General features: G+C 41.9%; 1 protein-coding gene across 2 annotated transcripts in view; it reads right to left on the reverse strand.

The window, feature by feature from the left end:
* The window catches only part of camk2d1 (calcium/calmodulin-dependent protein kinase (CaM kinase) II delta 1), a gene marked incomplete at its 3' end in the record, with an annotated part of 71,292 nt that overhangs the window by 33,748 nt on the left and 12,199 nt on the right, over window positions 1-25,345 (reverse strand). For both annotated transcript variants that reach the window (XM_083992689.1, XM_083992690.1), the window contains exon 3: window positions 1,908-1,967. In XM_083992689.1, coding sequence (XP_083848815.1) covers window positions 1,908-1,967 — 60 coding nt within the window. The remainder of the gene's footprint in view (window positions 1-1,907; window positions 1,968-25,345) is intronic.

Consider the following 25,345-nt stretch of genomic DNA (forward strand, 5'->3'; position numbering starts at 1 on the left):
TCCACCAGAGCGTTTTGGAGTTGTTGGATTGTGTATTTGATGAATTTGATGAGGGAAACCAAGAAATCCCATGAGCCTCTGTAGCGTAGCTCTGAGCAGCTCGCGGCTCTGCTCCGCCGTTCTAAAAATAGTTTGCACCGACAATTAAAGGTAACGAACCTACTGCTATGACTATAGGGATTATGGAAATGGGCCAATTTGCCAAAATGTTGAACTATTCCTTTAAATCTACGTAAACTGGATTTGGTTGTAGTGTCTTGAAGACGTTTCAAAGCCTCTTGGATTAGAGATAATATGTCTTCAAGAAGCTGCATCCAAGTCCGGTTGACCTTGATCCAACTAGGACCTTCTAGGACCGAGGGCCTTCAGAGACCGAATCTGCTGTCACACAATGCTGCTTTGCCTCAAACCAGTGATACTCTCTAACAACCTGCTGTCACACAATGCTGCTTTGCCTCAAACCAGTGATACTCTCTAACAACCTTAACCAAACTTGACCTGTAGGTTGTGGGTCAACCAGAGTGCTATAGGAGCCTCCTGCTGTCACTGTGAGAAAGTTAAACATAGGTAATCTGGACTTGGTTGTAGTTTCTTGAAGATGTTTCGAAGCCTCTTGGATTAAAAGCTAAACGTCTTGAAGAGTCTACGCCCAAGTCTGGTTGACTTTCTCTAGGACCTTTCAGGACTGAGAGCCTTCACAGACCTTCTGCTGTCACACCTTGACCCAATAAGTATAAGAGACTCTCAGAGAGGAAGTCCTCCTTCTGGCTCTACAAAAACCAACACTTGTAAGATCAAGTACTAATGTAAATAAGAATGTACTCTGAGATTGTTTTCACAAGCTTGTTTGCTTTGGTCTGATTCAGTCGATGACTTTGTAAACTGGTATTTTCCGCTTGGTTTCATTCAAGTGAATCAAGATGTACTAGTGCGAGACGCTGAGTTCAGAACTGTATCACACTGAACTACCCAAGAGTTTTATTAGGTACTGAAGCAAGACCACCTCCTGAAATTGGTCTCAATTGGATTGTTCTGCAATCAAGACCAATTCCTGTGTCTTATCTAGTTGGGCCATTGGGGTCCATGAGTCAGGACTTGGTGTAAGTGGTGGACTAAGAAGCTCAGGCATGAAGGCACCTTAAATGTAGCTCCATTCAAAACTGTAGGATGAATAACAAACGGCTGTGTTTTTGAAATCTGATCCAACAGTATCAGCTTCAGTCAGTGTGTGGACACTCCTCAGATTTCAAAACACTTCACTGTGTTTAATCAAACCCAGATTAGATTAGATTACAGAAAACTACCAGGGCCTCACCAGGAACATGTGTTTGAACATATTTGATTTGATTGGATTTGATTGGTAACAGTAACATGCTGCCAGATGATGTCATGTTGTGCTCGGTCTTTATGTCGACACGCCCACTCTGTCGCCAACTGACCTCATTCAAATAAATGAGAGGGAGGGGGCTGCATTTTCTTTCCATGCAGGTCCAAAATCCTTCTAGACGCACGTTATTGAACTTTTAATGAGGTTCCCCATCATTTTTTTAAAGTGAAGTTTCCCCCGTAATTGAACAGAGGCTCCAATTACACCATATATTATCGTCATTGTGGTTTTGGACGATGCTGCAATGTGTCTACTAAAAATAATTTTTCTGTACATGGTTGATGGTCAAATGGATGAAGAACAGAAGACACCTATACATATTATATAAATACAGTGCATACAATATATATAGTGTGTTGTCAAAAAGCACTTAGGAGGAAAACTTTTAAATATTAAACATGTTCTACGGCTGCAGAGCCTTTAACGGCCGACCACACACACACACACGTGGATATACACACCAGTATGACACCATGAGGAGGACAGGGACAGAGGTGAGTGGGAGAATTAAACTAGTTACCGATGTTGGGATGTTTCAGCAGGCGGCAGATCCTGGCCTCTCGCTCCAGCTTCTGGTGATCTGCAAAGACAAAGAGACAACGATTGTGGAAGGTGGACAGATGTGACAGATGTGTTATCATTCATCATTACTTTGCACTGAGGACAGGAAGCGAAATTGGAGGGAAAGGGAACACTTTGTGATGTCATAACGAAGCAATCTCTGCCCCCAAAGCCCTGCCCACCTGGACCAACCATCCAAGGGTTTGGTGTTGGCCAATCAGAAAAGAGTTTCAGATCCACATTAAAACCAACCCCTTGATACTGGTACACACTGAGGTCTTCATGTTATTTCCAACCTGAGAGCATGAAAATGTTCACATCCACTTATGGGAACTTAAGTTTTGCCAACACTAACTTGTTAAGGTCTATTGTGAACAGTCTTTCTCCATTAAAACACACATTTATGCGACTAAAATCGACAATATTTCCTGATGAGTCCTTGAGACAGAATATAAATGTTCCTTTTTATAGCTGCACTTTGATTTTACTTTTGCTTTTCACTGCATTACCGCCAGAAAAAAGACATCTTTTAATGACGGAGGCCAACGGAGATGAAGTAATTGTCTATAATTATCTCTACAGAGATGCAGCAGACAGATGAATGTATTAGACTATTAGTCCGTAGCAAGATAAACAGCAGAGACAGGAGACAATGGACACAACTAAACTGTGAGCAGCTCACACAGTGTGGAGAGAGGAGGGGGGGGGAGGGGGGGGGGGGGGGGGGGGGGGTCACCGGGGTTATCTCCAATTCACCTGATTTGCTATTCAAATGAAGAGGCTTTGAAGATGCTGAAATAATGGAGACAAAGTCACACAAGAGACTGTTGAATATTTAATCAACAGCTCGTGATAACGAACGCATCACTCACGACTGTGGAGCCCAACAGGAGGGTTTTTCTATAGGTGGAGCTCAAGGCGATTATACCACCTTAAAATAAATGATACTGCAAAGGTATAATAGGGATAGTTCAACATTTTGGTCAAAATTGGCCCATTGCCACAATCCCTATAGTCGTAGCAGCAGGTTCGTTACCTTTATTTGTCGGTGCGAGCTGTTTTTAGAACGGCGGAGCAGAGCTGCAAGCTGCTTAGAGCTACGCTACGGATGTTTTGGAGTTGTTGGATTGTGTATTTGGTGAGTTTGATGAGGGAAACCAAGAAATCCCATTAGCCTCCGTAGCGTAGCTCTGAGCAGCTCGCAGCTCTGCTCAGCCGTTCTAAAAATAGCTTGCACCGACAATTAAAGGTAACAAACCTACTGCTAAAACTATAGGGGTTATGGCAATGGACCAATTTGCAAAATGTTGAACTATTCCTTTAAAGTGGATTAGATGATTGATATATCATCATCCATTGATAACCAGTTGAACTCTTAATTATATACGGTATTTGGTATTATTGGACATTGTTCCAAACTTCAGAACAATTTAAAATGTTTGTTTCCCATTATTATTATTTTTTTTTTTGTAAAGGACCAAAAATGCACACTTTAAGCAAATAAACTGTATAATCATGTATATGGGAGAGACTCTTTTAAGCAGCTGATTGCTTTTCCCATGATATCAACAGTTTCCACTGTAATTTAGAAACCATAGAAAATTACAATGAAAGTGCTGACAACGCTAATTCTCTTCCTCATTTAGTCACAACTCTTGAAAAAAAAAAAAAAAAATTGTTTCCTTTAGCGTGAAAAGCACTTTACGTCATTCAAAAATAAGTTTCACTATAACTTTTATAGTAACTTCTCCACTGACTCTTCAGTTTCATGTGTTGTAGGTCTGCAGTGTCGCTCTGTGTCTACAAGGGGGAGCTGTGTGAGTGACAGATGAAGTCAAGACTGAAGAGGAGAGAGGTGAGAAAGAAGGAAAAGAAGGAGAAAGAAAGTGTGTGTGTTGTGTTGTTTTGGAGGGGGCTTGAACATCCTCCGTGTTTCCTGTCATCTCTACCTAACTCCATCCAACCTGCAGCAGCTCCGGTGTGAGGCGTCTCTGCTCCTTCCTGACATCCTCACTCCAAACCAGATGTCAGGCCTCCGTCCTCCAATCACACGTCGCCTCACAACTCTCTAATCCCTTAAAATCAGACCAATGGGATGTGCTTTTACAGCGCCGTTTGTAATCCTCGTGGTCACCAAGTGAACGTTCACTTCTCCTGCTCCCCTCCTCCCTCCCTCCTCCTTTTCATCGCTGCATGGCGCGCTGCTAATCTGTGACATAACAGGATTTACAGCGTGAGTGGTGCCTCGCTCACCACACACACACACAGAAACACACACACACACACAGAAACACACACACACACACAGAAACACACACACACACACACACACACACACACACAGGTCCCTCTCTGTCATCTCCTTCCTCCGAGTTCCTCACTGTCTTCATTATCACTCTGCTGCAGGTCAGTTATGCCACTCAACAGTCGATACATGTGTCCTCTACTGTTATGAAGAGACAGAGCAGCTCCACTCACAGTCCTACTCAGACAGGGAGGAAGAGCTGAGGTTGACAGAGGACTCAAGATTATAAAAAGTGTAAAAACTATGAGACATTTTCTGCTTTAAGTGAATAATTCTAATACTGTTGTCTTGTTACTAGCACATATTTCATACAGCACAGACTAGGTATTTTAAGATAATTTACTGCTTAAAACTGCACCAGAAATAAATGTGAGACCTTTTTCTCAAATTACTTCCTCCTCCGAAAAACACTTCAAAAAAAGAAAAAGAAAAAAGAAGTAGTATAAAATCAAGTCACACGTTGTCAAATCTCACTCAGACTCAACACAACTTGTTAAAATGTATTTTTATCAGTCTATTCTATCTTTGAAAACTGATTTGCAACTAAGTCACTAAAGCATGAAACCAAGTCCACTTCTCCTTCCTCCACAGTTTTAATACTCATGTCTGGGGTGAAAAGCGAAAAATATTTCAAACAGTCTCCCACAAATGAATGAGTGATAATCCTTCAAGATCATGTTCAATTATAAACCTGTTCAGTTACATGTGGCATGGATTCATGGAGCCAGAGACAGAAACTTGGACTTGTTTCAGTTTCTTGGTTCAGACGTGTTGCTGTTCTCCGTTTTCACTTTACTCACTTCCTCTACAAACCACTAATGAACTGAACTCTTTGTCTTTGCTGCCTAGATTTTATATTCTTTATTGTAAAGTCCTTCATTGTCTTCAGCAGGCAGATGAATCAGGTTACAGATATTCATATTGTATTATTTTACTTTCTTATTTATTGCTTTAATCAGTTTTTATTTCATTTAGTTGTTTATGTATTCATTTCTTCCTCTATTCATATTGTTTGCTTCTTATCCTTTCTTATTTATTTATTAATTGTCTTTTACACTTGGTTTTTCTGCTCTTTTTACCTCTGGTGTTTCCTCAGTTCAGTTCCTGTTTTCAGATCATATGGGTTGGTGTGGTGTTTTTTAAATTGTACTGTATGAAAAGTGCTGTAGAAATGAAGTTTGATTTCTATCCAAACACTGTTTATTGTTCATTCTAAGCCTCAGTCTTCAATAATGAGTGCAACACTAAACTCCACCACAGCCCATGAGGCCCAGAAAGCTCCTTTGACCCCTTGGTGTGTCTCCATCATGGATCCACGTCCTTGCTGCGACTCACTCTGGAGCTGGCCCAGTTAGAAACACCCAGATGAGCATCGCGGACGCTCGCCATCAGGGCGGCGCGAAAGAGAGGGAAAAAAAACCAGGACAGCAGCTATTTTCAATGCAGCCGACTGATCAACTGAACCGCTTCCACACACACACACACACACACACACACACACACACACACACACACACACACACACACACACACACACACACACACACACACACACACACACACACACACACACACACACACACACACACACACACACACACACACACACACACACACACACACACACACACACACACACACACACACACACACACACACACACACACACACACACACACACGTAAAGCAGAACATATGGTTCCTCCTCCTCCTCCTCCTCTAGAGTCTGTAGCTCCACGATCACTTAGAAAAAATAATCCCTCGACGTTCCCAGGCTTTACATTACAGCCACACACACACTCATCATCTCAGAGAGAGAGAGAAAAAAAGACGAACAGAGAAGTGAAAACTCGCAATTTTCACCTGCTGCTGTCAAAGTAAGAGGTGAGTAATGGAGTTTGGTGCCGAGAGACTGAGAAAGTGAATGTGAAAGAAAAAACAGAGAAATAGACATCACACTAGACACAGGTGTTGGACCCACCAGAAAACCAGCTGCAGATATAATATTGTTTCTATTTCATGGCGTTTCAATCAGAAAATACACATTCATACCCCAACACCATGGTTTTACGTCCCTACGACAACTGGCTCTGTAAAGAAAAACATTCAAATCAAGCAGGGAGATGAGTGGCAGGCCGGTGAAGCTCTGGTACAACAACATCTCTACAGCAGGGGACTGGAGACTGGAGACACGTCTCTGTCTCTGTCCAGGTTTGTGTTTGTATGTGTGAAATAATCTGGATGTAACTCGACACCTTTTTATTTAGTATCTGCTCATGCAAATCAGCCCCGCCTCAGTCTGCACTCAGCCCTCATCTGCAACAAACCTCTGCCTGTTTTCTTAGCTGCTGTGAACTACACAACAACAACAACTCGGATAATACTTGACGACATTATCGGCCCCATTTGTCAGATGTGACTTGGCTACCACTGAGGCCCAAATTTAGCGTTTTTCCAAGTAATCTTATCTTATCATTTTCAAGATATTCAGTAATTGCTGCACAACCTCCGCAAATGTCAATCCATGACAGACAAACAAAAAACTTGATTAAACTTGATTTTTTCCCCTTATTTTTTCCAGATAAAAGCCGTAAACCAGTGGTGTCAAACATGTGGTCCGCGAGCCTAAACCAGCCCGCCAGAGGGTCCAATCCGGTCTGCGGGATGAATTTGTCAAGTGTGAAAATCCAAATTTCAAGTTGTTCATAATATAATATATTGTAAAATGATGTTAATGTACTAAAACAAAAGGAAAAGTTTAGAGTTCTCGTTGTTTATAGTTTATTATGCTGTTATTTTACCGGCCCGGCCCACTACAGTATTTGTGCTGCATGTGGCCCCTGAACTTAAGTGAGTTTTTGACGTCGTGACTAGACGTCACTCGCAAAGATGGCGGATGACAATGGATTATAAACAAATAAGGTAGAAAACTGTAAAAAATAAAAAATAAAAAAAGTGTTCAAATCACTTTTACCGTTATTACAGTGATTTAAGTCCACGACTTGTAAGTTTACACTAGTTGACACTCTGGTGGCACAATATAGTAAAAAAGCCTTATTGTAACTATTGTGGAAAAAACTGCGATTATCAAGGCAAATACACAGTTGACTGATCATTTAGATCATCCAAAGACACAAACTTCACCTAAAATATAAAAATTCAAAAGCTTGAACTCTATTCAACATGTTTTCCTGTTCACATCGCTCATAAATACGCTTGTACTCTCTTCTTCTTCTTGTCTCATCAGCAGGTCAAGATTCTCAGGTCTGTTCTCATCGTTGAGCTGACAATTATCATTAGTGATGGTAATCATCAGTCACCGCTGGCGGCGGAGCTGCAGACTCACTGCAGACTCTCGGGTGGACGTGTAATTGGACGAACTGTAATAAGAGGCTCCTGTCAAAATGCAATTAGCTGAAGCTATCGAGGGTTATCCACATGTGCATCCTTGTGTGTGTGTGTCGTCAGATGAAGAGTCAAGCTGGGGTCAAAATTAGAGAACACACTTCGCAGATGCTTCAATACTGATAACATGGAGAGAGTGTGTGTGAAGGCTTTGACTCAGTGTTACTGTCAGTGTTATTCCCTATTTCTGTCTGGTTCAGGTTGTCTCACACTCAGTTCATTAATAATATAATGTGTAGCTGCTGGTGTTAATGAAGTCCTGGAAGATCCACATTTGGGTCCCTGACATAAACTCATTGAGATCATCTGTAATCTGAGCAGCAGCTGTATTTTCTAATTCATGTGCACTGTGTTATTAGTTAAAACACAGATGGTTTTAAACCTTCAAACCATCACATTAAATGTTAATCTAATATTAGCATTTGCATCAGTGTTTTCCAACTATGGATTGTGCAAACTCCTCGTGGTCGTATCCTTCCACCACTCAGACTAGTTCCAGGTTACAGAGTCTTATAAAGTTTGAACCATTTGTGAAAGATTTTGTCATAATAGCTGTGTGAAGTCTTGAGTTTTAGCTAAAAAGCTGTTTTGTGAGGTCACACACCGACCTTAACCTTTGACCATGAAAACTTACATCTATCCATCTAAAGCCTTGTCCACAAAGAAACTACAGATAACAACTCGAACCACTGTAATACATCTACCAGGCCTGTATGTGGTGCTGTAACGCTGCCACACAAACACACCACAACCAAAGAAGACGTGGAGCATGCGCTATAAAGCTTGCGTGCTGTATACAAACTTGTCCATGACCGTTTGCTGCCATTGTTTTTGTTTCGCCAAGGAATGTCTTGCAAGATGGCTGGAGGTTATAGCTATGTTACAGAAGCGGGACTATGTCATCATCATCTCACAAAAGTTGGGTATTGGTTGTCTACACGAAAATGCTGGGTTGACATTTTGAGATTTGTTCGCCCTGGGACCCGTTTTCAAGGAATACTGTTTTAGGTTTGCCCAAAAACGGCGGTTCCATGTGGACGAAACGCCAATACGACACAGAACTTTTTGCAAAACCTAAATCAGTTCATCCTTTGGTCCCACTTGGCATTTGTGGCACATTTTGGAGGTTGGATTTCATTGAGGAGTTCTGGAGACGTTCACGAGGCAAAACGTGTTTTGTGAGGTCACCATGACTTTGATTTTTGTCGGTCATCGCACTCTAGAACAACACACCATAGACTAAAAGCCATTTTTTCCAACATCAGACCAAGTTTTAAGTTTGCCCAGAAACGGCGGTTCCATGTGGACGAAACGGCGATACGATATTTTACTTACTAAATCAGTTCATCCTTTGGTTCCATTGGGAATTTGCGGCAAATTTTGGAGTTCAGGTTTCCTTGAGGATCTCTGGAGACATCAAGTTCACAAGGCCAAAAGTGTGTTTTGTGAGGTCACCATGACTTTGACCTTTGACCATGAAAATCTGATCAAACCATCGAACCGTAAAACAACACGCCACCGACTAAAAGCCATTTTTTCCAACATCAGACTTCAATTTCTTTTTCACCTCTTCACTTTTTAGAGGGTGGGGACATGTCCTCTAGTCACCCGTCTCCCTACATGGGTTTCTACTCTCTGGGTCTTCAACCATCCGGAGCTCCTAGAGTCTCTAGTGCGTCTGCTTTGAATTCAGACCATATTCTGCTCCACTGTCTCCATCTGGGCTTCTTCACGCCAAATCCTGCGAGACGGCAACACACACTCAGACACATATGCAGCCACGGCTCAGTTGTAGGCAAATCTCTGCGGACCACTTTAAGCCACCGAGGATATTCCTGCCACAGCCTGGATTTATCCACAGGAACAAGTCCAACAGAAAAAAAAAAAATGAAGGACTCAACAACCAGGCAGCAGCTCGTGCTACTTTTATGGTAACAAGCGGTAAAGACAGGAACAGGAAACATCGAGTAATAAAACAAATCTGTAAAATGTTTTTGAATCGAGATCCAAAAACCTTTTTTTTTTTTTTTAAAGCAGTGGGACTGTTTTTTCTATTTCTGTGAATGACACAGAAGAAGAAAAAGAAGAAAGCCGGATCTGTGAATTAACGCTGCACTGTGGAGCTGCCACATCAGTGCATCAGCAGAGACAAAAGAAGTAAGAAAGAAGAGGCTAAAAATAACCCAGAGTACATGCCCACACAGGGAACACAGACATGCTGTCAGGGCTAAGAGCACAGACCAGGTGTGTGTGTTTGGACTGACAGAGTGTGAAGCAAAAGGTGTGTGTATGAAAACCCACTGGTTTCAACACAAAGAACTCATCTAATTTACAGAGAGAAACACAAACTAGCCTGGCTAACACCAGACCGCATCGCAATCTCATTTCATATTGAGCACAGGTCTTCAAACCCCCAGGAGGCGTGACCAACGGACATCGATAAAAATGCCTCTGTACGACATTGGAAGGACCTCAAACAAATCGGCTGAGCGACACAAAACGTAACGCTAATGTTAATGCTAAGGTTTTTGTTATCTTTTTTGTGCAGAGTCAATATTACAGTCTCTGAAAATCGAAGCCATGACTGAATCGAACAATGGCTGCTCTTTGGTGGTCGCCATGTTGCACGTAAACAAAAGCTGCTAGCAGCGGCCACTAGCTGTTGTCATGACGTTAGGCAAACCAGTTTGTGAAGACTGATCTGCAAAGCCAAATTAAATTGTTTTTGTTTGTTTGGTTTCATCCAGGCTACTCTTACATTATTAAACAAAATTTTCACATATGTCACATTTTTACATTTGTTAGTTTCTGGTTCATCCTCAGGGGAACAGGAGTTTTACTATCAATGCCCCCAGACTCTGAAACGGCCGACCTGTGGACCGCAGGTTATCGAGCTCATTAACAAACTTTAAATCTCTTTTAAAAACTGACTTTTATTTAAAGGCCTATTGCGTGCACCTACTTTATGAGGTTTTTACACTGTAATTTATGGTTTTAAATACCATGGGGTCATAGTATTTTACTTTTATTTGACTTTTCAAAGTCAGTCCGGAAGAATTGAGGGATATTTTTCCAGATGAACAAAATGAAAGTGTCTCGGTCAGAGCTGAGGGTTTATCTAATGATTCATAACCTGGATCTTTGTTCTGTGACAAAAACCAACTGACCTGCTGCGAGCTGAATTATGTCTGTGAGTTTAATCCTAGTCCCTAATCCCATAACAGCCCCTCTGGATTAACAAGTATCCTAATTGATGAGGTACTTCATATCTAAAAAAAGGCTAAATTACTGCCAACTACACGGCATGGTTGGGATTTTTACTTTAAATCCTACATTTAACACAGATACGATTATTAAACTGTCTGTTTAACGTCGTTTTGAGCAGATTTTAAGTGTTAAGTGAGATAGAAGAGAAGGAAGCTGTATTCACACTGAATAAATGAATAAAACATATTGATGTTATGATATAAAATGCTTCCATATGAATTTTAACTGTTGCATAGACACTTTAAACATCCGTGTGCAATTTTTTAAAACATTTCTTGCAATAAATGTGCAAAACCATCACATAGATACAAATTAAATACAACTATCCTTTGTATTAGTGTCTTATTGTCTATGGCCAGCTCTAAAAACTACAAATATCACCCGCAGACAAAGTGCAAATGTCTTTTTTTATGTATTTTAGGTTTGATATGATTCAGGTCTGTAAAGTCTTCAAGTTTAGAAGTTAAAAATGATATTCCATTCATTTGCAACACTGTTCGAGCACCGAGACACCGGTCAGTGGGACAATGCCTCTGTCCAAGCAGCTTTCACTTCATGCCATCTCTCGCCACACAGGCGCCTTCAGACTGTGTGTGTGGAGGTTGATATGACGACAGGTCAGAGAGTCGAGCTGGCAGGCGGCACCACCACTATCGCCAGCAGCCAGACGTTCAAGCGCAACACCCACCATCATCCTGAACCTGACACACGTCACACACTCGGTCACTCAAACTCCTGCAGACACACCACTCACATCTTTAAATTGATCTTCAGAGCACAGCTGGGGAAGTGTCACTGTTTCTCAAAATGCATGGATTTAATAGGAACTGTAAGGGGGGAACAAAATCCCCAGTGGTTTCTGCATCTGCAAAAATGCTTTCTTTTTTTTTTAATACTAATAGCCAGATTGCTGTTACGGTGTGTGAGCTGATGGCTTAGGCTGTTCATGTGATGAAGCTGATGTAGTGTAAACAGGAGGAGGAGGACAGGCCAGCTGTTGGAGAGAGGAGGAGGAGGAGGAGGAAGAGGGGGAGGCCGGACAGACCAGCTGAGTTTCTATGGTGGAGTGATGAAATGAACAGTGAAGGATGCTCCTTTTCTTTTCTATAGCCTATCTATCTTTTATTATAAAGAGTTAAACAAACATTTTACCTTATTTATCTGGAACTTTATTGAATCTATTTGGATAAACAGTGTTGCATCTTTAGGATTTCAACCTCAACGCAGGGTTTGAACTGGTTAAAGCCGTCTGAGCGCTGCTGCTCTGACAGATGAGGAGTGTGAGTGCGATGTCCTGCAGTAATCCTTCACACTTTGAGAGGGACGGCGCTGATCACGCCATCTGGAGACCGACTGCTCACTTTCACTTTCCCAGTGGCCACGCAGGTCAGCTGACCGAGCCCACGAGTCGCTCCAGTGGAATTATTTCCTCCGACAGGATTTAGACGTTAAGTCCTGGTTGGTTTTTTTTTTTTTTTTTTTTTTATCACTGGTTTATTTCTGCCATAATTTAAATGTATTTCCTTTTTGAGTGGCAGCCGCTTCAGAAACTGCTTCAAATATAAACTTTATATCTCATGTCTCATTCATTAAACTGTTAGCTCCTTCAAAAACAATAAAGATAAATGACTTTAGGTTTTCCAACTGCTGTGATTTACACTGCATCACCTCCAAAGCTGGCCGCAGTTTACTGCTTTAAAACCTCACCAATTAAAAAGGTTTTATTCCATATTTCTGATCGTCTCAACAGATCCTTAGAAAACCTGAGACTGTCTAAAACTGACCTGGGATTAGTTTTCCCCATTTCCTGCTGTAATGATGATCTAGTTCACTGGGTATTTCCTGTGTTATTCACAGGGTCGCACAAACACCAACCACTTCCTGATTCCAGATGTGACGACTTTCTTCTTGTCATAAATGACAGTAAAGTGAATAATAGAAACAAACAAACTGGAAACACTGTCCCTCAGTTCTATTTAAGACATTTCACAGATTAACTCAACATTAATAGGAAATTAAGGTAATTAATCAATCATTAGCTGCACATGCAACATGCACATTACAATACAGTGAGTTGTAAAGATTAAAAAATATAATCTTATCTACACAATTGACAGTGATAAAGACAAATGTGTGCCTTATCATATTTAGTTCTGAGTCAATATATCAATTCCTTTCCCGTGTCTAAAATAGTGCAGCAGTGTCAGAGCGAACAGACCTGTTTACAGTCAGATCGTGGTCTCCTGTGTGTTTTCCTGTCTCACCACAGACACAGAGTCTCTATTTACCGGCTGCTGCCTCCGACTGAGACTCAGGCCGAGAGAGAGACTGGAGGTGTCAAACTGTTTCAACAGCTCGTCAACTGTCTTTCACCTCAGGAGGCCTCGCAAGCTCCGAGCGCCGGGGAGAGAGATGTTCTGAGGCTCGTTGTTGAAGAACCAGAGGTCGAGTTCGGTCTCCGACACGACGCTTTGTGGTTTCTGCTGCACTGTTGACACCAGAGCAGTGAGTCAGGGTTTCAGACTGAAGATAAATGAGGAAGTCTTGAGGCCTTTGTGGTTCATTAACATCTGAGAACGTCTCAGTTATAAAACTTTTACATGTTATTAGTTTTCATGTCGTTGTGTCTTAAAGCTCTGGTTTATTATTCCCTCTTGTTCTCACTGTTGCTGTTGGTTTCTCCCCCTCCTTCTTCTGATGATTCATTTCTAACTTTTTCAACTGATGCATATCTATTAACTGTTTTTTTTTTCATTTTTTAACAAGATTTTTGAAGAAGCAGCTCTCCAGGATCCAATATGAGTTCTTGTGATATGTGAACATCTGCTCATCGCACAGCTGGAGTCTATTTTAAACTGTTTTCAATAGAGTTTCATAACCGTCACCGAGGCGTCGGCCACACAACACACGGCCTCCTGCTGTCAGTGTGTCAGTGTGCGGGGAAATCTCTGTGATACTTAATGGTTTAACACTATAACACTAGGTAGATGACAAGATGTCAGTATTTTCTAAGTTCAGGGACGATTATCGTGAAAAATCAACAATGTCTCAAGTGAGGAAACCAATAATTTAAATGTTTGTTGGAATTTAGCCATTTGTGCAAAATGTTATTTATTTATTTGATAACCAAATCAAAACAGATCAAATGTTGAGGACTGCTGAGCTAATCCTGATTTTATATGTAAATCCCCATAAAGAACATTTCCTTTGTCAGATGTGTTTTCTGGATGAAGGTTTGTTGCATTGTTAAAAAGGTTTTAAATTATGGTCATTCACCCTGAAGACAGTTTCCAGTCACCAGACTTCATACTGACAGAGATATTTGAAGAATTTTCTACCGCATCTCAGTCTTTGTGCAGGAAGTGTGAAACCTGCAGCTGGTTTGAGTTTCTGCCCCTGTTTTTAAGGTGTGTAGGACCCCAGAGACACCGAGGACTTTATATGCAGAGAGACGCATGCAGATTCAGTATTTTATGACTGTTTCCGATGAAAAGTGACAATGTTTTCGATGGATTTATTGCTGCTTTGGATCGGTCGGCAGTGGTCAGGGTTGGATGCTGCTGTCTGCTGGACGCGGCATCACGTCTGAGACTGCTGGACGAGTTGGACGAGTTGGGACTGTGATTGACAGGAGGTCAGACAACAATCAGAGACACAGTTCAGGGTCTGACAGGGTCTCGTCACCTGGGTTTTGTTGTTGTTGTTGTTTTTGTCTTTCTTCTTTTATTTCTCCTTTTTTATGCGTCTAAATGAAATTATAATGGTGTCTGTTCAAAGCTGCTGGTTTATTCTTCCTCATCCTTTAAATCATGTTGCAGCGGAAAACGATCAGCAATTAAAAAGGACAGATTAACGATGATAACAGTCGTAAATTGAAGTGCACTGCAGCTTTAATGCTTTATAGAGTGGAGGAGGTGACTTTGCTCACTCTATATGATCTTCATTCAGACACACAAGCCCACACACGCCAAAACATCCACACACCGTTTCCTGTAAAGACAAGACGACATGTTGCCATCAGTTCACACACACTGACTCCGGCTAAAAGTCTTAGTTATGCTCCTCACTGTAATATCAGGTGTCTAATACACCTCCAAATGTGAGTCTGTGTCACTTACAGGGAACTTTTTCTGGATCCTATTTCAGCTCATCACTCAGTCCTGCAACAACAAGCCCCCATCAACACGGCCTGTGGGGGTAGTTGTGGTGTAAACAAGGAGGTCAGAGCAGAGAGGCAGCGAGGTGCATCATCAGCTGATCACTAAAAACAACCGATCTGACCTCAATGTCAGCTCAGGATTCAATGGACTGTGCAGAATTTCATTGATTCCCACTGTTTATCCTGGAAATTCCTGCAAATATTAACAGGAATGTCTGATAAGGTTCACACCATGTTGGCAGACTGGAAGACCAGCCTCCACCTGCACAATGAAAAGGACCGACCGGGGCCAAAAACATCAAAATTGTAAATGTTCTCATTATGACGAGCTTTAAAGACAAGTTTCAGGCTAACTCACTTAGCATAGATCCCTGCCTCAAACTCGACTGACTTTCTGATGGCGTTTGGTGACATTTCTCATACTGAACCGTTGAAAGAAAGATACCGCAAAACCTTTGACACCGTGTTACAGCCTAAAACTATATTGTGACCTGATTCAGCAAAATTAGTCACAGTTACTGTACCTACATTTTAAAAATGAGATTTTGGTATCAATGGAAAGAGGAGAAATAAGATTTAAAATGATACCCTAGTCAAAGTCATACATTGGATCGTTTTCAAGATATGGCCATTTGAATTATGGTCTTCCACTCTCTTTTTCAGATTGAAAACCTGAGAAAATTGCATTTAAACAATATAGAACGTCTCTGGTTTAAACTTTAACCATCATTTACGTGCCTTTTCTCAATTATCTAGACTATGAAACTTTGGGAGATTGTTTTTGAGTGTGATTTCTTTGAAATAAGCTAAAAAAAATGATTGGGATTTTTTATTTTCTTATCTAAAAATAAAAAGTTGCGACTTCCGACTCATTTGGCCAGAGCGGGTCTCAATTCATGAATTTAATGAGAAAAACAAGTCTTAATCTGATGCTCATTTCAGCCCCGCAGCTCAAAGAGAGCGAGACAGACAAAGAGAGAGAGAGAGGAAATTACAGGGAAGTTCGTAGTTCAGAGAATCCTGACTCAAATATAATCTGAGGTATGGAGTCAAATCTGTTTTCACTTTCACTCTTCTGATCAATCCATTACTTTTGGTTTTAGCTGCAGCTCTCGAGAAGGGAAACGTCTTCACAGAGAAAGAGAGAAAGAGAGAGCGGCCTAATTCACAGGAAAAACTACACATGTTAACTCAGCGTTAGTCACCGTGGAAACAAGATAAGCCATTTTGGGAATCTATGAGCGTGTGTGTGCATATGTGTATGTGTGTGTTGAGTGCGTGTGAGTGTGTTATTTTACAGTAACAGAAGTGTTTTTATAGACGCTGTGTGTAATCCAAACCAAAATCTGTGTCCTGACCTCCTGCCAACCCGTCACACACACACACACACACACTGAGTCTCTGCAGGTCCACACACGCTTCAACTGCAGCACCAGCTCTAAGAAAAATGTAAACTGGGCGTGGCCTCCTGTCACATTAACTCTTACAAAACCCCTGACAGGAACTATCCGAGGTCACACTCCTGAAGGTTTCAAGATATTATAAAGTCTAGAGAACGTAAATATCTCTGCTCTTCTTTTATTCTTTTAAATTGTGCAATACAAGTGACAAACATAAAGCAAACATAAAGACATGACACAGCATAATACAAGAAAGACATAACGTCGCAATACAGCAGCCAAAAAGAAGTAGAGAGTTAAATAAGATATAAATTGTGAAAAGGAGAAGAAGAGAATAAATAAATTAATAAATAAGTAAATAAAAAGATCAACATCAGCAGCCAATTTCCCTTCCCTTTCATCCTCTCCCCTCCAATATAAAATAATCACCTTCCCATGTAAATATATGGCAGCTCACGACCTGTCAGTCAAACCCCAGGCACATATGGCTCTGAGAACATCCCCCGCCGGTGACCTTTATTTACCCGCGCTCGCCCACTCTTACATTGCTCACTTTCATCTTTTCAGCCTCCTCTCTCTCTTTCTTTTTTCTGCTTTCATCGTTTCAGGCTTTGTCACCTTCTTTTCTTTTTTTTTCTGTTTTATCTTTCTTCCTGCCTGTACCTGTCAGATCACAAATAGCATCCAGCAACACTGACTATAATAACACTTAAAACATGTTACAGAGAACTGGTAACAACATAACACGGCAGCAGCTCGGTGTAAAGCCTCTGAGAAACAGGACAGAAACTGATCGATACTCTCAGGAACGAGAGGTCGCAGCTTTTAGCTTTAGCATGTAGCGCTTCAGTCGGTCGGGGGAACGGTGTGGGTGTTTACAGCGAGTAGACGGCGTGACGGGTCAGGACCGCCGACGCCTCTGAGCTCAGACTGATCAGTGGGGAAATGATACCAGGAGGTTTTTACAGTGATGTCATCAGAGTGTCCAGAAGGAGCCTGATGGACGACGATGTGATGTCACCGCTAAAGACAGAGGCAGTGGTCGATGGTGCATCTGAGAAAAGGTTTAGCAAACACTGCAAAGAGTTCTTTCTTTTTTGGATTAAAAGACATTTGTTCTGCCATTTTTGCACAAGCCACACATCTACAGGATTTCATTCCAATATTTAGGCTGTATTTATACAGTTTTACAATTTTATTTATTTATTTAGGCCTATTTATGTCCAACACCACCATTTAGTTAGTAAATTAGTTAATTGCTTTTATTGTCTCCCTTAGGAGTTTGTGTACAAACTGCCTTTCCCTACACAGCACCTTGCATCTGTGCAATACTTTATTTTCTACCTTACAATTATCACCACTGTGTAAATAGAATTTTTACTCTATTTTTGTAAATAACAGTATATACTTAAATAATTTGGCATAAACTGCACAGAATGTCTGTATCTCTCTCTCTTTCTTTATATGTTTGTTTTACATCATTTTAAATTAGCACATTTGCATGTTTTTCTACTTTTTTTTTTTTTACTTTGTATGCTACGATGCTAGTGCAACAACCAATTTTCCCATGTGTGGGATGAATAAACAGTCTTATGTTTTATGTCTTAAAAGTAAAATGTGTCACAACATAATTGTGCATTTTAAGCACCGCAAATGTTGTGTTGCTATAGAAACGCCCTGACCGAGGTCATGTTCTCAACTCGTGAAGGGGACATGTTCGTTCTGTACCAGAAAATAACAAAAATAACATCTATTTAGTATTATTTATTCTTTCTAAGTAAAGATAAAAAGCAAAAATGACTGTTCCAATTGAAACTGCATTTATCAATCACAATATCTGACTGATGAGATCCACAATATGATGTTTGAACATCTCATGCAGCCCTGATATAAGAATATTGTAGAAGCTGCAGCTACTTCAGCAGAGCTCATTTATCTTCTATCGTGGTTTAAAAGAAGAAACAACCATGTGAATAAAGTACAAACATGATTTTAAATTCCTCTCTCTACATGTTGATGAACCCCGCTGAGGGTCAGATTGGATCTTCAAGTCCTCAGCTGGACACGCCCTGCCACGTTTTTCCACCGGCGCTCATCAGCTGCAGGGCCCCGACTGAGTCACAGCGCTGGAAAAGAGTTTGTTTAATAAGACAAACTTGTTGGCTGGCTGTGGGCTGCACAGAATGAGGACTCTGTTACACATTTCCATCAAGTTTAATCCCCATTTAACCTGCCCCAGTTGTCCAGGGGCTTACTAGTCATTACCGAGTATTTAAAGATACGAGCCGTGTTGTAATTATTATGCACTTTTTCTTGGTGTAAACAAATCACGGTCAATAAAACCACTGCACTGTTTGTGCTTCTCCTCCTCAACATCTGGATCAAGATCAGCTTTCAAGGAAGTGTGTGACGCCAAATTTACATGAGACCAGCACGGTAATCTGATCCTTTCCATGGGATTTAAGGGGAAATTGACACAATATCAGTGCACGGAAAAGTGTGTGCGTGAGATCCAAAAAGTTTAAACCACTTCCCTATTCAGGTGGGACCAAACTGTGTGCATGAGAAAACCTTGAAATTTCTTTATTCTTGTGCGACTGTGTTCATGAATAACCAGGACAGGACTCCAGGCTGTGTTTGCTGAACTGGGACCAGTCTGTTGTGTTTACCGAGTGTAGTCTGAGCTCAGTGGACCGAACCCTCAGATTTACATCTATCACTGTATAAAAAAACAATGTGGAAACACACCTGAGAGCTGATGTATGTCCAAACATAACTCTATGTTTAAAGGGATAGTTCAACATTTTGGCAAATTGGCCCATTGCCATAATTGGCCCATTTCCCTTATCAAACTCATCAAATACACAATCCAACAACTCCAAAACGCTGTCGTGGACAAGTTGTGACCTGCACATTCACCGCGCTATGAGATAATAACAGAACTAGGGTTGTGCCGATTGGCGATCCAATCGTCTATCGGCGATTGGAAGGACGACCGGCGATGTTTTTGTTTTCTTGGCGATTTTACACACACATACTCGCTATTTTGTTTTAATGAAGCCGCTTGGCTTGCTGCTTCAAACAGATACTCTGTCAAATGACAGTGTTTCACCAATCAAATGCAGCCACTGGCGACGTCCAATCAGACGGAGCCAGGTAGTCATATGACCGCACACAAAATCTCTGTGGTAAACAGGATGGCCACTCCGCCTCAAATTTGAGGAAACACGTTTAGCTGGTGTTGTGGCTGTGACTAGGCTGCCGACGCCAGCCCTGTTACTGTATGTTACAGCCCGACGAGGTGTTCACTAATGCCACAAATAAATTACGTCCGCCATGAATAGATTTTTCGGCTTTCGGCAACGCAATAGCGTCTCCGTTATTAGCCCTCACACACACACACACACAGAGAGAGAGAGAAGCGCGCATGCATGAAAGCATGACAGCATGACAGCAGGGCACGGTAAAAGCGATACTCATACGCTGCCGCCGCCGCCCCCCCCCCCGGTCGAACGAACACGTGGAACGGCCGCCTGCAGTTTAACAGCATTTGTATGTGGAAAAATGAAAATATGTAAATTAAGTGCGACCACATTCAGCACAGAAACCTGCAGATGCCCTGATCCACAGGTTTGTTATTCTTCTCTTACAGGTCAATTCAGATGTGCATTTTTTAAATGAAGGAGCAGGGATGCTGGACAGTAGAAACCCCTGGTGATGCCCATCGTGTAGAAAAACCCTCGAGTGAAGACACCCGAGTCTGAAATGTGGTTTAACCTCACACCCAGACGCTGCCACTTCCTCCTCTTTACTCCCAGCTGCCTACGGGGTTTTTTTTTTTTTTGACAGATGTATGACCGAGAGAGAGAGAGAGAGACAGAGGGACAACAAAGGCAGGGGAGGATATAATCCAGAGGGGTGAGTGGTGAGTGAGAAGGAGGTGTGTGAGTCTCTGGCGGCGATGCAGCGGCCGCAGCATGAGACTGGGATTATAAACCCTGGATTACACACACACACACACGCACACACCACAACACAAATCCACTGTCGGGATTTGGCCCGGGGCCTACTTTCACTCAATTCGTCCTGAAACATACCATGTTTAGAGGCTCAGTGCATCATCACTTCATGTCATTGTCATGCCATATAGACACTGTCCAGCTGTTAGATACATCTATGACTAGTTTAATACAAGATGCCATCAGTTCTTAATGGATTTCATATCAGTGGACTACTGTTCGGACCTTGTTGAAATACAGCTGTTGGTGGTGAAATCAGATAACAATGCTGCCATGACTTTTTTGCAGCACTAAGGAAAGTACAACTCCCTGCTTATCAACGTCCAACCACTGACCACAACAATCTGCTTCCACTGGTTTGACTATCACATCATAATATCGCTGTTGGAGAGTTAAAGGTTTTTCCACGAGAAGCTCAAACCTGAGCTCCTACACACCACTCAGTCGATTGTGAACACAGACATGTTCCACATATTTTGGGATCTGTGTCACTGTCTCTGAGGATATCACTGCCTCGGATATCCATCATGAATGGACGGACGCCCATTAATCTAATAATTACACTAAATGAAAGATAAGTGTTTCAACTTGTAGCTCGCGGCTTACCAGCTGACTCCATGCCATTATTAACCCTTCATGCTTCAACCACCAAACCCAACAATTAGGGGAACTGTACTTGTGTTAACACTAAGGCTGTGTAGTGTGTTTGTTAACATGGTTTTGCTTTGGTTTTCAACTTTTCTGTGACTATTTTTATGGATGTAGCTCTATAGCTAACAGGCAAAACAGAAAACACACCAATAACAAAATTGGTTTCAACACTGTGGTGAAACATTGCTAAACAGGAAAGAACTTGTGTTTTCTAAAGACATGTATCTATAAAATATGTATGCAAAATAGCTGGTTCACCCATATTTGATTCCCTCCCCTCCATTGCTTATTGACATTCACAATTTCCTGTCACGAAACCCTATACTCAAATTTGTGTTATGAGTGTGTGGTTAACAATCTGAGTTTCACCTCAGTTGGGTTGAAACGTCAGTCTGCTATTTCTCTACCCTGTTGAACACAACTGAGCCGAGTGACCATCTGTTTTGGGGGGAGATTTCCACTGGTCTCCACATACAGTCCGGTGACAGTATTTATTAAACTGAAATAAAAAGACTGAATGTTCTGGAGTCGACTTTTATAACGAAAAAAAAAAATACTGGCGGCAAAAGAAGCCAGAGGAAGGCCGAGGTTGAGAAATAAAAGGGGGATTATGTCGTTTTAAACTGTGCCACATTCGGTTTAACAGTAAATGAAGTGCAATTTAATGGCTTTGTGAGTCATGTGTAAATAAAACAGGAGGTGGTGTTCAAGGCAAATGAGGCTGGGATATAAATAGTCAATATCTAACCTCATATCAGGTAAAATTAGAGTATTTACGGTCAGGTCAGGCAGAAAGACAAACTCCACGTTCATGATAAGAAACGCTGACTTCATGTGACGTCTGGCTCAGGCCGACAGATCACCAGCTGGTACCAGGGTTTTACTGGCTGCAGCCAGCACACGGTCTGGGAACACACCCAGACGGCCGTATGAAGCAAATGCCGACAGACCTGTTCCACCCTAGCTTACCACCTTCACCACTCCACTTCTTCTAAGGTCTCCAGCCACTTCTATATCTGCTGCACAGCTCAGAAAACCATGAGTGGTTGGCAGCAACCAGCAATCTCAGGCATCCTGCTCACATCAGCCTTTGAAATAACATCAACAGGTTGGAGACACATGGTCGGCAGAGTGAAAAGGACAACGTCTACTTGCCTTAAGATGATGCATGTTTGAAATCTGGACACTCTGCGTACAGCACAGGTTTTTCCAAAAAATGGAAATTAATCCTCATTGGAGAAAAAATGAAAATCAAGCCATCTACGTACATCTCTGAGCCCATCAATCGGGAAACAAATGCACAGCTTCTTCTCGTACCACAAAGCTCTCCTAAGGCTTGCGGAACATCGACAGGAATCGGTTCCTCCTAGTACGATCCAATTACCTTGTCCGAACCCTGATGTGGCCATTTCAATTGTCCAATTAGTCCATAATGCAAACAACAACAACTACATCGGCACTTCCCAAGCCAAAGACAAAGAGTAAAGTGACCTGACCTGCAACGTCCAGACTAAAGGGAAACTATTCAAGTCCGGTCGCTTTTTTGCTGTTTTGCTAACCCTACCCTGGCAATTGTTGGCATTCGTTTTCAACGAGGACGGTGAGAAGACAATCCCTAAGGGGGCTGATAACATTATATACCATATATGTTTCACTGTGCATATTTGTGTAGTCTTATCTGTCATCAACAAGAGATTACGGATTATGGGGTGTGTCTGCCACCGAGATGAGATTTGGGACACCGGGTCGGAGGCTCTGATCTTTACAAGGTTGGTTTTTGGCCAAGGGATGCTATGTGGAAGGCAAAGAGTCCCCATTCTGCCTGTAACAAGTCATTTAACCATCACAATTACTCAGAAGATGTTAAATTAAGGTAAAAATCTTGCATAGTTCCTCTTCAAGTCAGCAAAGGAACAAGGATCACCAGGTTGTTGCTGCTTTTCTGGTTCAAACGGTTCAAACATGGTTGTGTTGGTGTCTGAACAACCCTTTAAGCCCCACAAGTGTCCGTCTGGCTCCTGATATTGCCGGACTAAAGTGCCTTACCTGGATTCCCTCGTGTACAGCAGCACAATCCCTACTTTACTTCCATTAGCGCTCACCCACACATTGATCACTCCTTCCTTCCCTGACATCACCGTTTCTCTGCAGAAGGCTGAAAGGCTTTCACGCTCTAACACCAGATTTCCTCGCTCCTCCTCTGCTTTTATTCTGTCACACCTTTGCCACTCTGCCCTCAAAGTATCGCTCTGTATAAAAAGCGTCATTAACCTCTGTCAACATCTGGTCTTTTTCACTGCATAATCCCCCTCTCTCTTCACTGAGTCATTGTGCTTCCGTCGCTACTTTAAATTCACTTTGTTCAAAAGGAGTCCTTGTTCTGATCAGAGTCTAACAACTGGGTACTAATGATGTCTTTTCTTCCAGAGAGATTTGGTCCTCTCTCTCTTGTTGGATCACAGACCCCAGAGAGCGGCTTCCACCCACCTGGATGTCCTTTAGCGCATTCAATTTCCACACTGTGATTATGACGAACCCGGCTGTTCAGCATTGCTCAATGGTGCTGTCAACCTGAGCTCCTCTGCTGTAACGACGCGATTGTCGTCCGGATGATTGTGGTGATTAAGCAACACCTACCCAGGTTAGAGACAGTGTTATTCCGTGTTTTTCTGAACTTTAAAGATTTAACTGAGAGCCAGAGCTGTGTGTTGTCATAGAAACATCACATACTGTGGTGAAAAAGTCAACCTGCACGTTGCTTAAGGTGAAAAAAAAAAAACGAAAGGTAAAGAGAGTGAAAGAAAGTCTGAGCTGCCGATACAGACAAAGGACAAGGTTTGAGGTCTGGTCCTTGGAAATATCAAAATACAGTTCAACAAGGGCTCTACAGACACGTTTTAGTTTTTTTTTCCAAAACCCATTAGCACCTGTTCCCAAGTTGAAAATCTGTGAATATATCATGCAGCACCATCCTGATTCTTTGATGCAGTTTATTTTCAGCTTTGCAGATATGATTTGTTGAATCATAGGACTTCTTAAAGAGAGATAGCGATGTGGAAGGCAAGTGGAACAAACCTCTATAGCCCTGACTAACAACGAACTATTCAGTCTGACAATGTGTTCAAATCAAAACAACTTTATGTTAACCCCGTCCTCTTGAACAGAGAAACTGCAGTTCATTATAGAAAAACATATAAATCTAACATTATCTTCTCCTTTATGCTGAAGTGAACAACATAGTACAACCAGCTGAGGAGCGGCTGCACTGTGGCTGTGTCGAGGGGGTTTTAGGCTCCACATTTTTCATGATAAACAGATTGACACTGTTTCTCCTGAGCCTCTTTCTTAGCCTGAGAGAGAGAGAAAAAAAAGCTGTTGCTGTAGCTGCAATTACCAAAATGACTCCAGTGATGCAATCGCTGATTTCATCCATCGAGCATGACAGAGAGAAAAAAAAAACATACTGTAGGGAGGGGAGGCGACGAAGGAGAGAGACAAAACAAGGTTTTTGCCAGCAGCATCCCTGGAGGGCTCAGCTGCTCTCGAGTGCTTCTGGCAGCTTTTCACCTCTGCTGTTGGTGAACAATGTGTGGCCGGAGTAATGGCTGGATTATTTACACACTCCTCGTAGTGTCCCAAAAGGAAACTTGAGCAAACCCAATAAGTGATGTTAGTTTATAAACAGAGGAGGAGGCCCGAGGCAGCTTGTAACACATCAGGTCATAATTAGGAGAAACCTTTTGGGATATCATTTACTGTCCGCTGTGTGACTGTGATTACTTTACGGCCCAATATAAATGGATTGGTTGTGTGGCGTTATGCGTTTACCACGTTTACCACATTTACGCAATGGTTCCCATTGTGGCAGATTGGTTGCACACCTAGTTAATGGAGGAGTGGGTACGTTGGTAGTAAGGTAATGTTCTAGTATTACTGTCTTATTGTTTATTTATTGAGTCCATTCATGAACCACTTTGGCTGAGGTTCTCTCAATAACAGTCCTGGGTCCAGAGTCCTCAATAAAAGCTTTTTTACCAAGCTTTTCCAGTCTCCTTGTGGTTCAGGTCATAGAAAGCAGACAGGTCACCACTGATTGATAAAACTCTGTGAGCAGTAAACACCGTCGACAGTTGACTTGATTGTCTATGACTCCTCAGATGCTCGAGCGCCATCAGTCAGACTTGTGATGAG

Source organism: Trachurus trachurus (assembly GCF_905171665.1).
Source record: "Trachurus trachurus genome assembly, chromosome: 18".
Classification (NCBI taxonomy): Eukaryota; Metazoa; Chordata; class Actinopteri; order Carangiformes; family Carangidae; genus Trachurus; species Trachurus trachurus.